Source organism: Patagioenas fasciata, chromosome 11 (assembly GCF_037038585.1).
Source record: "Patagioenas fasciata isolate bPatFas1 chromosome 11, bPatFas1.hap1, whole genome shotgun sequence".
Classification (NCBI taxonomy): Eukaryota; Metazoa; Chordata; class Aves; order Columbiformes; family Columbidae; genus Patagioenas; species Patagioenas fasciata.
The window spans coordinates 20,375,468-20,392,567 of NC_092530.1; the positions used below are offsets into that span (position 1 = coordinate 20,375,468).

General features: G+C 45.5%; 1 protein-coding gene across 8 annotated transcripts in view; it reads left to right on the forward strand.

The window, feature by feature from the left end:
• Positions 1-17,100, forward strand: part of DOCK11 (dedicator of cytokinesis 11) — an 83,026-nt gene that overhangs the window by 9,134 nt on the left and 56,792 nt on the right. For 7 of the 8 annotated variants that reach the window (XM_071813549.1, XM_071813544.1, XM_071813545.1 and 4 more), the window contains exons 2-8: positions 7,630-7,746; positions 7,969-8,058; positions 8,780-8,862; positions 9,998-10,067; positions 12,232-12,327; positions 15,331-15,465; positions 16,624-16,801. In XM_071813549.1, the coding sequence (XP_071669650.1) occupies positions 7,630-7,746; positions 7,969-8,058; positions 8,780-8,862; positions 9,998-10,067; positions 12,232-12,327; positions 15,331-15,465; positions 16,624-16,801 (769 nt within the window). Of the gene's footprint in view, positions 1-4,092; positions 4,506-7,629; positions 7,747-7,968; positions 8,059-8,779; positions 8,863-9,997; positions 10,068-12,231; positions 12,328-15,330; positions 15,466-16,623; positions 16,802-17,100 lie in introns of those variants that run through there. The other variant, XM_071813547.1, reaches the window with a different exon arrangement.

Consider the following 17,100-nt stretch of genomic DNA (forward strand, 5'->3'; position numbering starts at 1 on the left):
AGGAAAAAACAGCATTCCTGGCCCTCATGGCTGCAGAACTAAGTTTTAAAATGTGATCTGCTGAAGGCTGTGAAGCGTGGAGTCCACTTCTAAATAAGTGGAAGGGAAATGAAGAGCCATACACTGGTTATCTTGACTTCCTGTAATTTCAATGCCAGTTTGAAGATGTTTCAAGGCCTGAATTAGTTTTATTTGCCAGGCCTAAACAGTAATGACAGGTAAATGTTTGTATGTCTACACTGACATCAATTTTTTGACTGTTTTTCCGAATTGGGATCTTGCACTGATGCTATGCCTCTCTTGGAGACGCAGCTGATAACTGCAAACACTTTACCACTAGACAACTGGGCATTCCATTGAAAAAGGAGATATCTGAGTTACAAAATACCCAGAACCCAGTCTGCCATTTCTAGTGCTCAGATGAGGTTCTGCTGCTACCCAGGGCCATCAAGGCAGGAGGAGGGAGTTGTGGATCAGTGAGATGCTTTTGGACAGGACTTGAGCAGGGTGGAGGGAAGTGCAGGTGAGGGGGCAGGCTCTTGCTCTGCACTTTTGGACGGAAAACGTGAGTCATTTTCACTGTAAGTGTTTTCTTGCAGGGTGCCAGGACTATGCACCCATCCTCCCCTTCCCAGCCACATGGCTTGTTATTTCTCTGAGAGCTCCGCCTTGTGCTGTCCCCACCATGTTTAGGAGCTGGAGCATGTTGCGAACTGGCACATAACTCTTGTATGGAGGTGGAAGTGTGGGGGCTCTCACCCAGGACCCCATCAAATGAGACTCCTGGAAATGATGCACTTGTAGCTGTATCTCCTGCTGTCCAGCCACTGGACTTCCTTAGCCCCATGTACCCAATTCTGGGTGTAAAAGAAGCAAAGTTAGTCCTGCAGCTTATTGTGGGGGGTGGTGGGGACTAAGGAAGGCAGAACCTGCCTGTTTGGACTGCAGCTGGGGAAACATTTCCTTCCAGACTATAGCATGAGCACTGCAGGGGAGAAAGGAGGCGCTGGGGTACCCTGCTGAAGGCATCACCTAACAACTCCTTGGGGACCCCATGCCGCGTGAGGAAGGACCTGTTTGCTGCTGGGAGAGGAGAGCCCTTGGAGGTCTGACGTTCTGTGTTGGTTTGGTTGGTGCACACCTGTGTCCTGCTTTCATCTTTCTGCTCTGGGCTACAGCGCATCCACTTGCATCTGTGTATTAGGAGCAACCACACAAGGTAGTGCTGCCAGCTTTGCTCTGGGATGCAGGATCTGAGTGAACATGGAATGGGGTGCAGGACAGGCTGTCCAGCAGCAGGCAGTGCCCACTGAACAGGCGCATTGGAGCTGTCAGGTATGGTGCTATTTCGGAGGTTGCTCAGTTGCTACCCGGGGGATAGCTGTGCAGGGCACTGCTCTGAGCCATGTTGACACCCAGTCTCTCCTTGTCAAGCCCCTTTTCCTCACCTTCATTATTTCTGGTTGCCCACGAGGCTCCTCTCTCCTGTCTGCAGTGCACACCCATTCTGCTGTCACCTCTTGGCCTCCCTGTCCCCATCTTCTGCCTCTCGCAGCTACACAGCCCCAGCCTTTCCACAAGCCCCTCTTCCCATCACGTTGCCTCTCCACTCACCTGCCTCCAGTGTGGCCCCATTCCCAGCCAAGCAAAACCCGTATCCCCCATCCCACCCGCCCCTGCATTGCCTTGGACCAGCTTCTGACACCCTTCCCTCTCCCTGCTTCCTCTCCTCTTTGGAAGGTTTTTTCCCCTTGGCATTTCACAAAAAGCTCAGTGTGTTTGTATGTCCATCCTGCAGCCCACCTCCCTCCCCTGTCCCAGGTACAGATGTTTCTTTCCACTGTGTTCTCAAGCTTAGCATTTTTGTGCCTTCAGCACAGCCAGGATTCCTGTCTGGCCATTCCTCTTGTGTTTTTAACTTCTTTCTCTCTGGCCAGTGCAAAAATAGTTTGGTCCTGTTCATAGGCGGCTTTATTGACTATTTTTCATCCTTATGGTTTTACCATAGCCCATCTCTGCATCATGCCCTGGGCCCTGCTGTTACCTCAGCAGAGCGCTGGGTTTGCAGCAGGCTCACGGGCACAAGCTTCTCGTCACCTGCTTCATTGCCTCTCTTCTGACTTCCTCCTGAAATGTGGCTTTGCTGAGAAGCCCACAAACCGCTTGGCAGCAGCAAGGCTGTGTTGTGTTGTGACTGCTGCCATGTGTGCTGACTCACACTGTCTGTCTCCCTGTTTGCCCCTCCTTCCCCACTTCTGTTTCCACCTCTGCTCTCTCTCCTGTGCTTTTGAATGCAACATCTTGGGGGCAGAGACTTCATTCCAGCTTTGCACAGGGTTATGGCAGCTCCAGGTGCTGGATAGTCAAGCTCAGGGTTTGCCACTTTTAATTGTTCTTTCTCATGCCCAAGTTCCTGGAATGATGGATCATGTGTATCTCAGCTTTTAAAAATGAAGCTCAGTGGCTTTCCTGCAAGCTTGAGTTAGGGCATGTAAATGGGATGAGATGGCAGTGCAGAAACTGGGGGCAGAAATAGTGAAGAGTCACAAATGTGCTATTTAAAAAGCAACCAAACAAACAATTCTTAAAGACCAAGCTATTTGAGAGAGCCCTGATCTAAGATCTTTTAATCCTTAGCCTTGGAAAAGATTTTCTATGGATAGAAATTCCTCAGTTCCATGTACCCATACAGTTTGCCAAGTGAGTTTTCTCAGTTCCCATTTAAAATCATGAGCAAAATAAAAAATTAGGAATTCTCTTTGCTGTCTGTGAGGTATCTTTGGATTTCCAGACTGTGCATTGTGGTGGTAAGTGGTCCCTTCTCTGCCCTGGGCTGTTGCCAGTCTTAGAAGTGACATGACCATGCCCAGTATGTCCAAAGGGTAGTTGTACACTTGCTTTTTTTCCCTGCCTTTAGCTCTTAATTCCCCGGACTGATTTTGCCTCCTATTTTCAAGTGTATTTCACCTACTTGGTCCTTTGGCATTTGTTTTAAAACTCGAGCTTTGCCAGGCTTTCCACAGAAGTGCATTACAGGGTTGCAACAGATGAGGCAGTAAATAGGCTGTAAAATGCTCGTTAAATTTTGGGGAACGGTTGTACAATCTGAGGTAATCATACGCATGTACATGTGGTTTGAGCTATTTCCTCTTCTTTCTTTAGCTACTCTGAAGAACCAGCACTTTTAGTATCCGGCTTGCTTGTGTCTCTCTCTAGCTGGTTTGTGAGTGAGTGTGGATGATGCATGTGCTGGGTTGAGCTTCGTTTCTGAGGAAGTGAGAAAACACCAAATCCCAAGTGCTGATGAACCCCTAAGTTTCCCAGTGCCGGGTGGGGATGGAGCAGTGGGCGCGTGTGCTGGCTCTGAGTGCCCTGAGAAGCGAAAGTTGAGCGTGGTGCAGCTCTTTTTCTGGGCTTGACTTCCACCATGCAATGGGAAATGTGCTCTGGCAGCCCACACGGGGCTCATGTTAGTGCAAAGGGACCAACACATTGGTTAAGGTAGAGCCAAACCAGTCGAGTTTGCCATTTTCTGCTCTGGATATTGTTTTAAATGAGAGCCAGCCTCAAAGGACTGAAAATACAAAAGCTTTCTGATAGTTTTCCTTTGGCTGCTGTTTCTAAAAAGTCCTTGAATCGAACATTTTTCCTTGATTTTTTTTTCCTGTACATTCACATCACTTGGATTATACCTATTGTAATTCTGGAAGAAAAGTATCTCAGAAAAACATTACTCATATACTTATAATAAAAACATTGGCACATTTTTATGGTATACAAATGCAGAACACTAGAAGGCAGCTGGCTACTGTTTTTCAGGCAATAAAAGTTTAACGTGTCCTTTCCTGTACTTCCCCACATGAGTATCTCCAGCTGCCATTGTGAACCCTTGTTTATAGAGCAAATGTAAGGAATTTTTTAAGCTTTGCAAATGGACACAGAAAGGTGACAGTTTAATCTGATTTCTTAAGATTCCCTCCTTTTGGTTAATGGGTAATTCCCTTGCTAACCCTTTCCTTCAAACCCTCTCTGGTGGTTTCTATGCAGTGGGGGTTTGTGCTCAGCCTGGCAGAGGACAGTAGGACAAGTGGGGCACTGAGGACAAGGACCTTTACTTGGGGTTTTCCTTGTGCCAGGCCCTTTGTGCTTGCACTTGGCTGAAGGCAGAGCCTTGCGTTGGTGTTTGTGGGCATGTTTCTCTTGAAGTCATTTCGCTGAATTTCCTGCTAAAATGCCAGCCAACTTGCTTGCTGCTGGAGAGTCACTACTCTAATAGATAAGCTGTTGTTTTGCATGTGCCATGGTCCACACGGAGCCTCAGCCTTGTGACCCAGTCTGAATGGGGACTCGAGCACAGCAGACGACCCTTTTGCTCGTGGTCCACATGTCCCTGTGCTCACGGGAGCTGCAGCCTCCGGGCAGAAGCAGAGAGACAGAAAGAACAACGCATGTTTTTGGGAACAGGCTAAGGCATGGGGCTTGAACCAGTTGTTTTTCAAAGAGAGGTGAGTGGGCTCAACTGTGAGGGTCCACTGCTCTCCTGTTATCTTTTAATGTAAATTGTGTTTATTTATGTTTTTCCAGTCCGAGGTCTTTCCCGCAGGCCCTGTTATCCCTGTGCAGTGGGCTGCACTGCTTTGGGCTGGGAGCTGCTGCTGGGTGTTCTCGGGGTGCTAGAACCACAGAGGCTGTGGGAGAGGCAGCTCACCCTAACCTGCCCACACTGCTGTTGCACAAGAGGTCGGAGGAACCTGAGGAACATTGCAGTGCACCTGTCTGCCTGCCCTGCTTGAATAGCTGCTGCGTGTGTGCTGGAGAACAGGGTTGCTTTGGGAGCACTGCTCATTTTTTCCTGCAGAAATCAGTTGTTTTCATTGGTGGACTGTCAGCATTTCTTTGTACTTCGATATTGGCTTTCCCTGTGGAGGAATTTGTGGTTTCTAAGACTCTAATTGCTTTAGCATAATAGTTTTTCCTCTGCTTTCATAATGACTTCGGTCGTACCATCTGCTGTTGTGACAGCAGTCACAGGGCAGTGCGAGGCTGAGCCCTGGATGCTGGGAGGTCTGTGCTTTAACCAAGCTTGTCAGAAAAACTAAGACTTTGAAATCTCATTTTCAGGGCTCAAAGCTTTACCTCCAGTCCTATTGGGACACTGGGCACAAGGGTGGTCCGAAGGGTGAAAAATATTTATGATGGCTCCCTCCTTACTCCACAGGTCTGTTTGAAGGGACGCGAGTGTGCCTGGCCCTGCCGGGCAGCCAGTGCAGTTCAGGGTGGATGGAGGAGTCTGTGTTTGCTCAATGGCAGGCAGAGGAGAGGTCACATCCTTTCGTGAGCAGCTGCTTGGGTCACAAGCAGCTTGACCTACGTCTTTTACCTTCACTTCAGAGACATTGCTGTGGTTCCTGTCGTGGCCTGTGACAGCCCGGCTGCATCGTGCTGGGTGCAAGCACAGCTGGTGTAGCGCGGTGCGGCAGGTGACGGAGGCCTGCAGTGTGCTAAAGCAGGGAAATCACACAGCTTGGGTAATGAGAGCTCTAGGGACGGTGTTTCTAACAGAGAAATGCCTGTCTGTGGGTGCTGCAAAGCCCATCTGGGTGGCAGCTCTCGGCAGCCCTGCAGGTGCGTGTCCCTCTCTCCTGGAGCTCCCTGGACCATCAGCTGTGTGTCTCAGCACAGGCTTGTGGGAAGCAGATCACAGCACTGCTGGTTTGTCCAATATCACCACATCCGCAAGAGTGGAAGGGCTGTAGTGAGTTATTTTTAGGAGCTTTTGCATACCTGTGGTGGACAGTGCTGTGCAGGTTCTGAAACTTCTCATGTGAGGATGTGGGATCCTTTTCAGTCCTTGCCCTTTAATTCTCATTGAATCCCTCAAGGGTCACTGCTGGGACTTTGTCTTGCTGGTCATGAGAGATGTCAAAGCTAGAAAAGAAATTTTTTCAAAACCCCAACTTTTAAAAAGAACAACTTTAGAAACAGTCCCAGTTTCAGGACCATGTTGCAAACAAGGACTGAAAATACTGTGTAATTAGAAAGCCTGAGTTCTGTGTACCCAAAGTGACTATTTAATGCCATACTGCTGTGAAAGGCTCTTAGAGGGAATCTAATTTACTGTTACAGCTGCTGCTGGTGCAAGGCAAGCCAGGGGAGTTGGTGTAAGCAAGTGCTCGGGCTCACAGTGCTGCTTTGACCAGCTTTGGCTGCTGAGTTTTGCTGGGATTGCTGCGGTGATTGGCAGTCAGAAAAGTAAATTGGACAGGGCAGCAGAGAGCCTACATCTGGTTGTAGGACCCTGCCTGGTACTGTGGGGTGGCTGAGGTTTGGGGATGCCTGGCCTCAGACCTGCAAATGGGAGAGCAGCTCATGAATGGCCTGTTAATTCACATTAATTTGCAAAGCTTGGCAAATTTTCAGAAGCGCGTGATGTTATCTTGACATAAGACTGGTGTTTCAGATGATTAACTGACTTCAGTTAAGCACTTAAGGAGCATGAGACTGAGGGAAAATGGGTTCTTTTTCTCTGTCTAGCTCTTCAATTTTAGAGACTTCTATTTTTCAGATTGTCTCTTTTATGAGATTCCTGTGCAGCTCAGGTCCTGGCCATTTTAGCAGGGCCTGTTACAAAAGGACAAGTGATGTATGTATGTGATTTATTATGAAAATTCCTATTTATACAGAGTCCTGGGTTTGGTTTTGATGGAAAGTTTAATTTTCACAACTGCAGTGCTAAGTGCCTGACTCTTGCTTATGAAATCTGAAGTCTAGGGCTGGACAGCTGAGATGACATTTTCCAACTTCAGAAGTCCATGTTTTCCTCACATTTTTTTAGAGTTCTGTGTTCTGGACTTGTAACATGGACAAAAAGTGCTGCGATAGTGAATGTAATAGTGTTCTCCTAATAGTTTTTACTCGGGACTCCTTTTACTCGGGACTCCAAGGATTTTGGAGAAGTTCCTCTTGCTTTCCAGAAATGTAAGTGGGAGCAAAACCAGGCCCCAGACTTTTTTTCCAGCCTTTGGCTGTGGCTGAGGTGTGATTTATGGAGAGGGCTTTCCTGCCTCTCCAGAGGGATGCTGCTCTTCCTTCCATGTGGTCAGACCCCTGCTCTGGAGGTCACAGCCCCCGACTTGCTCTCATCTCACCAGCAGCACGTTTAGAACATGACTCTCATCAGCTCCTCCAGCAAAACCAGCTTTGAGCTGAGCACAGCCAAGGTGGGAGGCTGTATTTCTTCTCAGCCGTACGGACGAGCTGCTCAAACATAAAGATGCTGAAGCTTGCAGCTGTTAAAGCTGTGGCCTGTCCAGGAGGATTTCTTGCTCCATTAAGAAATTAGAGACTGTGCTTGGATGAGAGCAGCACAGTGCTTTGTCTCTTCCCATGGCTTATTACCAGGCACACATAACTTAACCCCTTGTTTCCCTCTCTGCAAAACAAGCACATCGGTAACAAGGTAACGGTTTGAAATTGTCAGGCTAAATTAAGAACAGCATGTTAGTTATTTTATATATATATACGTGTGTATATATATATATATATATACACACATGTGTATATATATATATGTGTGTGTGTATATATACATATATATGTACCTTTCATCATCTTCTGATTTTCCTGCAGGAAAAAACTAAAGTGGTGGAACCCCTGGACTATGAGAACGTGATCCTTCAACGCAAAGTTCAGATCTACAGTGATCCCCTCCGGGACCTGCTGATATTTCCCATCGAAGATGTATCTGTGAGTTTGTGCTGGCTGTTTCTCATGTTTGGGGCTCACTCATCTCCAGTCCTGCTTACCTTGGAAAATTTCCACTGTTAACCACATGTTAGTTTTGGCTGCATTACTGACACATAAAACCGAAATGTCCCACTGGTGATTTGGGCCTACCACATTTATTTAAAGCAAGTATCAAGCCCTGAAGTATCAAGCACCGAAACCATGTTCTACTTTTCCCTGCAGATCTCCGTCATCAATCGACAGAGAAGGACTGTCCAGTCTACAGTGCCAGAAGACGCTCTAAAGAAAGCTCAGAGTCTCTTTGTCAAAGAGGTGGGAGCAAAAGTCTACACAACAGCTGCCTTCCGCAATTTCTGCCTTAGGCAAGATCCTCTGCTGCAGCTCCTGGGCTGTGAGGTTGCAGATCACTTAGTTTTTCCTGTGTGGGAAGCACCAGTCACTGACAGGCTGGCTGCACAAGATAGTTCTTGTACACACCTCTTGTGCGGTGCTTCTTTCCAGTGGGTTTTGTACGCAGCAGACAAGGCGTGTGGATTTGCACCGCCCGCCTGAGCTGCCAGGTGCGGGCATGCAGCAGGGCAGGGGTGGACTACCCGGCCCCCCCAGGCATCCTGAGTGCCCCACCTTTGTTCTGTAAAGTGCTGCTCTCTAGGGTCATTCCTGCCAAATGCAGTGGAACTAAATGCCAAGCAGTGGTCAGTGTTGAGTTAGAGGGAAGACATTTCTGAGGGCAGAAAATTGATGCTTTCTGGAAAACAGTTCCTTCTCAAGTCACTACTCTTTTAAAGCCTTGGAGCAATGTAAATACAAATTCAGTAGCTGTGCGGCAGACCAGATGCTGTGTGGTTTTGTCTCTGTGCTGAAAATGTTCCTTGTGAAATTCTCTATTGCAATGCAAAAAGAGTGAAGCAGCTTGTTGAGACCCTTTCCACTTATGCTTATCTCACCCAGCAGTCTACAACCTTTCAGACTTGTGCATGGTTTTATTTTTGCTTGGTGCAGCTTTCAAAAAGCTGTATTGTTTTCCTTTCAGTGCATTAAAACCTACAGCTCAGACTGGCACGTGGTAAACTACAAGTATGAGGAATACTCAGGAGACTTTCGGATGTTGCCATGGTAAGTGTCATGCTCCCTTGGAATACTAATGCACGGTCACAGGGCTGGAGTTTGGTCAGGCTTAGGAGAAACAATCTGCCCTTTTTCCTGATGCCTGTCCCACAAGCAGCCTCCCCTCCAGAGGAATGTCACTCTGAAAGCTCGAGAGCCAGAGGTTTATGCTATCATGCTGTTGTCACTCAGCTCCATCAGGGAAACACTGACAATATTGCCAGCTTGGGTTGTTACTTCATGTCCTACCCACTGCTGTGCAAACAGCCCCCTCCGTCTGGGATGAGAACGGACTACAATCTGGGGATGTGACAGGATAAATAGTGTTGGCAGTGTCTGCTCATCCCGAATCAGGAGCCTCATTGTCCCCCTGGGCTGATGTTCTCTGCGTGCCAGACATGGGGTTCCTGTGCTGAGCAGATCCTCCTTGTTCCCCTTGTCACAGTTGTACCACTCCCATCCAGTATTGCTGTTAATGTTGGCTGGAGAGTTATATGCTCTGAAATGCTGGGCTGTGCCAGTGATTCCAACCTCAAAGCGAATCGGGTTTTTCAGACGGGCGTACACATCTCACATTTCTGCTGGATTGTTATTTTCTCAGTGGTGGCGCCTGCTCTGCTCTTGCTCTCCATGCATGTCTGGACCACTGTTCAGACTGCTGGTATGCTGACAGCTTGTACAATGGTTTTTCTTGCTAATTGGCTGAGCGGGTCTGTTCTGAGGATCTCACATGGAAGGAAGGCACCAATGGGGCAACACTGTTGATCAAATCGTATTAAAATTTGTGAGTAACCTTGTGGTTTCACTTTGCTTCTTTTATAGCAAGATGGAAGATACACCAGCCTGCTGCATCTCTGTGTTGCATAATTACAAGTCAGCAAAAACTGCAGAATCAGACAGCTAATATGGACATAGCTAATTACATACTGCCTGTGCTTAATTTCCATGAAATGCACTCAAAAATTAGCTTTCTTTAGCTGTAAGGGGCTGTAGGTCTCTTGAAGTCTGTTTTCTGCAGGAGGACAGGTCTGCTGCACTCTGTAGTCCACAGTTTGGCTGTTGGTTCTGGATCCAGCATCCACATGCTGGCTTGAAGGACCCTCATTTCCCAGGCATTAAAAATGAAAATGTGTTGTGATTTCAGCAAATCCTTTAGGCCAGACAAGATTCCAAGCCATGTGTTTGAAATTGATGAAGACTTTGAAAAGGATGAGGTAAGGAGGTTTTTTTTTTAACATATTCCACTCTAAGGTCTATTAAAAAGCAGATTTAACAAGGCAAAGTCAGAATTCACTTCCCAGGAGTGGTTTTCTTGTAAGATGCTTCGTACTGTGAAGATGGGACCAAAACTGAGACAGTGATTATTTTCAACGTATGACAAGATAACCTCTTGGAGCCAAGAGTCTCATAAATTTTCTGGAACATTAAACATAATATATCATATGGCTTTTTTTGCTTGAAACAGTGCAGCAGCAGGAGAGAAAGAAAGGAAGCCAAACAATTACTAACTCAAATTCTTCATATCCAGAGTGAAATAGGGCAATTTCACTTTCAACTGTACAGGATCCTTCTCTTCAGAAGTTTTGTGCTCTGCCACATAACCAACAATTCTTAATCACTCACATTTCTCCACTACATTCACAGAGTGTCAGTCCTGTTCTGTAGATACTGTGCAAATGTTGAGGTGTTTTCTTCCTCTGGAAGCTGCCATGTTTGTGCTCAGCTCATTGAAGGGAAGATTTGCAGCCCTGGACAACTGAGGCATCTCAAACCTGATGGTCAGATTGGATGATGCAGATGCCACATTTCCCTGTGCATATCATATTTGCTATAAAAGGGACGGGTAGCGTTTTTCTGTCTCATATAGCATGTGAAGATTAATTCACACATGAGATGTTAAGAAGGTTTAAATTATGGTGGGAAGAATTTAGCCTAGCTGTTTAAAATCCACATGGCACCGAGATGCTGCTGCTGAGGAGCTTACAGAGGAAAAAGGAAGTTTCTTTCTTGAAGAGCTGAAGATTTCTAGGGGCCCTTTCATGCACATTTCTCATAATTGCTGTGTGTGTCCCAGTGCACCTCAGGTCTAAATGGAAAGGTATTTTCAAGTTTGGCCTTGATTTTTTTTTGTCTGTGTTGATGGTTTGCATTATGTCATTAACTTGAGTGTTACCTCTAGTAATATAGAATTTGGGCTGCAGACAAAGCTGTGCAGTATATTATCAGCATGCTTCTGAAAAAGTAAAAGGACAAAAGCATGCTATCAAAATTCAGTAGAGACCTTTTTCTTCTGGTCAGTGTCCTGAATACTCAAATAAGTGAAGCTACTGATGTTGGTTACAGAAGACTATTCCAAGTGCTTTGTCAGATACTTTGGCACTTGTATCTTTTGGCAAGGCCATATCTGAAGGATTCTGTTAGAGTTTCCTGACAGGGCATTTACATTAGAATTCTGTAATGGAAATTCAAGTAAAAGAAATCTCTTGATGAAAAAAATGTGAACCATTATGAAGGAGAAATCATGGACTGTTTTACCCATGAAAATAAAGCATTAGACAATTTACTTTGCCTTTGGAAGTTTGACAAGAAAAGGGTGAAAACCTGCCATTTGGGATGCAGGAGATGACATAAACCAGTCCCTTCATAGCTCATCGACAGACAGTCCAGGTCCGCCTCTGCTGCTGAGTCACTGGAAGTCCCAGGGTGAGTGTTTTTCATCAGACTGGGATCTCATTTCCCTGCCTCCCCAGCGGAGGTCACAGTTTGGTACGGATGGAGAACCATTCTCCCTTTCTGGGACCACAGGACAGGAGTAGAGGTGTGAATCCCAGCTGGTGCACCAAGAACAGCCTGGTCGGGTCACTTGAAACTTTCAGTTTTAAATGAACGCGAAACAAGTCAGTTCCATTTCAGCTATTGGGGTTTAGTGGTTTTTGCCTAGATTTAAAATGGAGGGTTGATTTATACAAAAGGAAATGACTAAATAAGTCTGGAGTTCTGTATTTTGCAATTGTTCAAACAGACCATTTTGAAAATGTCCTTCTTCCCCAGGTTTTTGAAATACTGCCTAAGAACCAGCATGTGTTTCCTCATTGCAAAATTGCTGTGCAGCTCTATCAACGTAGATGTAACCTTTCTTTTTAAAGGTGACTCAAACTAGTCAGTTTTGCCTCTTTCTTGGAAAGAGGTAACCTGGAAACTTTTTATGGTAACACTGTACGTGTAGCAGTAGGTTACACATATATACTATGTATTACTGTATAGCTGTAGTTAAAACAGTATTGCTTCCCATGGCAGACATATCCCTTGTGTCCAAGGGGAATTTTGCATGGGAGGCAGTTCACCTGACCTTCTCTCTGATCTTTTGCTCTCTTCCAGGATTCCTCGTCCCTGTGCTCCCAGAAGGGTGGTGTGATAAAGCAAGGCTGGCTGCACAAAGCAAATGTAAATAGCACAATCACTGTTACCATGAAGGTGAGTTTGATCCAGCAGTATGTTAACAGTGAACAAGGCACCAGGTTAAGTTCAGACCATGTCTCGAAAGTGAGCAGGACTGCAGCGAGTGGATTTGGGTTTGGATGGACATCTGTCCTTCTTGTAGAGTATCCCAGTGTGGACTGGAAAATCCAGTCTGGCGACAGCCTTTGTCCTTTCCCTTCGCAGAATATAAGACCAACACACTTCAAATCATTTCAAGCAAGCTGAACAGAAAGGCTAGGCATGTTCTAGTAAACCAAGACTGTTTTCTGAATGGGCAGCTGAGGCCCAGAAGAGGAAAGCAATTCAAATAGCTGCCCTGCAGAGAAGACTTTCTGAATTGATAGTTTCCTTGCTGGTAGGAAATATGTACAGAGGCCAGCTTTAAATCAAAATGACAAGTCTTTACGTTAAAAGCAGGGGTGATATCACTGAGGAGATGGAACATTACTGACCTAGAATCAACAGCTGCATTGTCTCCTATTCTCTGCTGTACATAATCCAGCATGACATTGCTTAGATTTTGAAATGGAGGGTTTTGGTAGTTCCACCGCAGAGCTTTTGCTGTGGCAATGATCCCGTCTGCTGTTCCACCACACAGCTGCCTTATTACAGCATAGAGAGAATATGAGCAACTTACTCAACTGTGCAGCTGAAGGCTGGCTGCAGTGAGGCTTGATGCTTTGCGAGGATATTAGTAAATCTCAAACAACTCAGTTGTTCTGAGGCTCAATTCAACTAGTTATGCTTTCATGAGACGTGGAACAGGACAGTTCATAGGGCTAATTTTAAGTTGAGTTTTAAAATGACTCCTCATGAGCTTGGAAGTGATAGACAGAACCGGGTTTTCTAATCCTCTGCTTTGCCGAGCAGCAAGGCTGAAGCCATTTCTGCTCCTGCAACTGCTGGAGGGAGGTATCATATCTGCTCAAAGCAGTTATTTGGGTCCATTATTGAACCTTTTGTGGTATTGTTGGCCTCAGTGCCCAGCACCTCAGACCCACATTTCGGAGATGATGTCTGAACTACACTGGCTTCAGTTCAATTAGTAAGATCCATCAAGTCTCTCATGAAACTCAGATATCAAAGTGCTGAAAATCAGTAGCCATTTTCTGAGCTTGTCCTGGTCGCTTCTGTGTCTTACAAAATACCTCTTAAGGCACACACGAGAAATATGAGGACTCTGAACGTCTTCAGCCTTATCACTGCTTTGAGAGGCTGCTGTGCTATTGCAGAAGCAGACACGTCAGTCTTTTCAGTGCTGGTTCTTTCATTGCGGTGTTGTGCTGAGCTGTTGGTACCTCACACTATTGCTAAGCACATGCAGAGTGTATTTTGTGGAGGGACAGCCCACGAGTAAACTGCAATTATGCTACAGCTGCCAACATTTATTTCAAAGTAACCTTTCCTTGCAGAGAACTTCCCCAGTTTGGCCCAGCTCCCTGGCTGTCTGTTTTGCAGCGTGTCACTATGCTGTGTTGGAACCACGGCATTGGGATTTTCTTCCTTTTCCCTTTTCCTTTCCTTTTTTATTTTATCTCTGCCCAAATGGACTTCCCCAGTTCTCCAGCCGTCCCTCTGTAATTGCAATGCTCACCAACAGCATCTCTAGCCTGATAAGAGGGGATATTCCCTCTTTTCCTAGGTTTATAGTATTCTTTTCAAATGATCATAATCTTCTGACAATTATTTCTGACAGCAGTGTTTACAAGGGGGGAAGATCATAGGAATAGTGTTTGCTGCTTGCTTCTGCATTTCCTTTTGAACAGAATTCAAAAGATGCAAATAGTTTAGCGTCAAATCCCATACCCATGAGGGATGTCAGCACTGCTATCTAGAGAGAGATCTGTCATGGGTTTCTGCAGGTTCCACTGCCAAAGTTTCTGAGATTGATTCAGTGAAGTGTTAAATCAGTGTTAAAACTGGCTTAATCCATAGCATACCTAGCTTTCCATGTATTTTTATGCTTTGTTGAACTAAAGGTTTAGTTAAATTTATAAAACTTAAAGCATAACAACCTTTGGAGCACCTCTACAGTTAACTACTCATCTCAATGATGCCAGAGGTTACTTTTCAGAGGGCTTAGGTTACCATTCAGAGCACAGTGCTCCCTTCCAGTTCTGTGCAAAAGTGAGTGGTTTTATTGAACATGTGCTAGTGTCAGTAAAGATGGGAGCAGGAAATTGCTAGTAGCCTTCCATCTGGGATGAGAAATGCTGTGTTTAGGTAGATAGATAGATCTTCCAGCTATGCAGAGTGGTGGAAATACTCACAGTCCCCCTTGCCTCATGAGTTACAGTCCAGTGCCTTTTGGCTGACAAATGTGAAGGAAGATGTTCTGAGATACTGGAGAACTTTTGTTTTTTCATAAAAATCAGTAACTCAAACATAGGAACACTTCTTCCCAAACTCACTTTTTGAGGAGAGCATTGCTTTTTGAGTGAGAATTGAACACTAAGTCAAAGCTGGTTCATAAAAATGGGTTTGTGTTAAAAAAAGAATCAAATTTACGAAAAAACAAGCAGCTGAATGGACTACAGAGTCCCTTGGCTTGCATTTGAGTGCTAGGAATTTCCACATGTCTATTCTGGAGAATTGCTTTGTAATTGTAATTGAGGTCTTTATCGAAAAGGCTCTGGAAATACCTGCTCTAGGGTGGGATGAATCTTCATGTGCTGATCTGAATTTGCTGTGCAGCATTACTTTGTAAAGATAAATGAGGCTGGAGGCAGCTGAGAGATGAGCTGGAAGCCCTGGGGCTTTGCTCTAGATGGGCAAACTTAAAATAATAACAAGGACATTAAAATTAAAGAAGATGACAAAATCTCTCTTTACAAAAACAACTCATACTCAAAGAGGTGAGTTTGCAACACCAGGGTCATCAGTGTTTCTTGTTACGGTATTTTCTCAATAGCAGGGGGGCAGATACTGAAACTGAGACTGGCTTTTGACATATGACAGAGTGACTACTTGCATGAGCAAGACTTTGTTCCTTTGCAGGTATTCAAGAGGAGATATTTCTACTTGTCACAACTCACAGATGGTTCCTATATTCTTAATTCCTACAAAGACGAGAAAATTTCAAAAGAATCCAAAGGCTGTATTTTCTTGGATGCTTGCAATGACGTTGTTCAGGTAGGTGGGCTTTCTGCATGGCTGTATGTGGGCTTATACATTGCTGGCTCTAAGACAGACATGCTTTCTTGAGGTCTGTGCCATCAAGGGATGAAAACATGGACTTACACACTAACCCAGGGCTCTGTCAGCCACTCTGATTAAAAGGCAGGCAAGGAGTTTCATACTTTTGTCCAGGAAGACAGCAAGTGGAAGAACTGCTGTCAGAGTAAAATGGAAGCATTTCTTCATTACCTCATCTGCTGTCTCCCTGCTCTGTCCATCTCTTTTACCTTTATTGTAGGTCAGGTGCCTTCCAAGACACCTGAGGCTTGAAGATAGTAAATAATTGATCTTGGGCACCTTCCTCCTCTGTTTGCTGCTCACACCAGCTTCTTGTTTCCTAAGTTACGTCCCAATAGCTCCATGCAAACATGTAGCCCTTTGGGACTTAGGGCTTGTAAGGTTTTAGGAGCAGATATTTGTATGGGGTTCAAATCTTATACTGAGAGTGATGTGCAGCCGTGGATTGCTGCTGTGCCTTCTGCCTTTGCTGTCTCTGCAGGAGCTTCAAGCACTGAGTGTGGTGCAGCTGGTACAGGGCAGCTTCAATCACTCCAATGGTTTGTTTCAGCCTGGATGAGTCAGAGCTGTGCGTTCCCATTTATCTTTCTGAACGCAGTAAAAGCAGTAGTGCACACGCCTCAGTGATGCAGAGGATGTGCTTCCCAAGTTGCATCAGATTTGCCTTGGCTTATGTTTGGAAAATGCTGTTTGAAGGCCAGTGGATCTCAGAAAAGTTGCCTCAAACCACTCGCTTTTAAGTCTCTAAGTGTCCTGGAGTGCAACGTTACTTATTGTGTCAGACAAATCCAATTCCTAGCTTCTCTGGGTAAACATTACTGACATAAGAAGGAGCTTGCTCTTGCTCCTCAGTGCAATGCCTGTGGTTCAGTCTCGCTTTCCACCACTCTGGCAGCCGTGGAGCTGAGTACTGTCTGAACGCAGCCGTGAAGCCCCTTGTGATTGCTGCAGGAGAACTGCTGTGTGAAGGAGGGCGCTTGCATTCTGTGTAGTGGTATTTCAGTTCAGGGTGCTTCCATAGAGAGGCAGGTACTGTGCTGAGTCGTCGAGGAAAGTATAATAAAAATCTTGCTCTTTCTTGTTTGTTTTTTTCAGTGTCCTAAAATGCGCCGTTACGCGTTCGAGCTCAAGACAATAGATAAGTACAGCCACTACCTGGCAGCTGAAACTGAGCAGGAGATGGAAGAGTGGCTGGTAACCCTGAGAAAGATCATTCAGAGCAATACTGAGAGTTTGATGCAAGAGAAAAAAGATACTGTGGAATCTGTGCAAGGTCAGTTTATAAATAAACACCTACCCTCACCCTTCTCCAGCAGGATGCAAGTAGTGTGCCTGGAGAAGTGAATACTTTTCTTTCTGGATTAATAGCAAGAATTGTGGCTGACACATGATATCATGCAAAAGGGCTTAGTATAATGTAGACAATAGTTTGAGGAATAGAAGTGGAGGGAAACATGACCCTTCCTCTGGATGGGAAATCCATGGCAGGGTTTCAGGACTCCTGGAAAATTGGCTCTGTGTTGAAGTTCTGCTTTGGAAAGACCTGGTGGGCTGTAATAGTACACTCTGGTA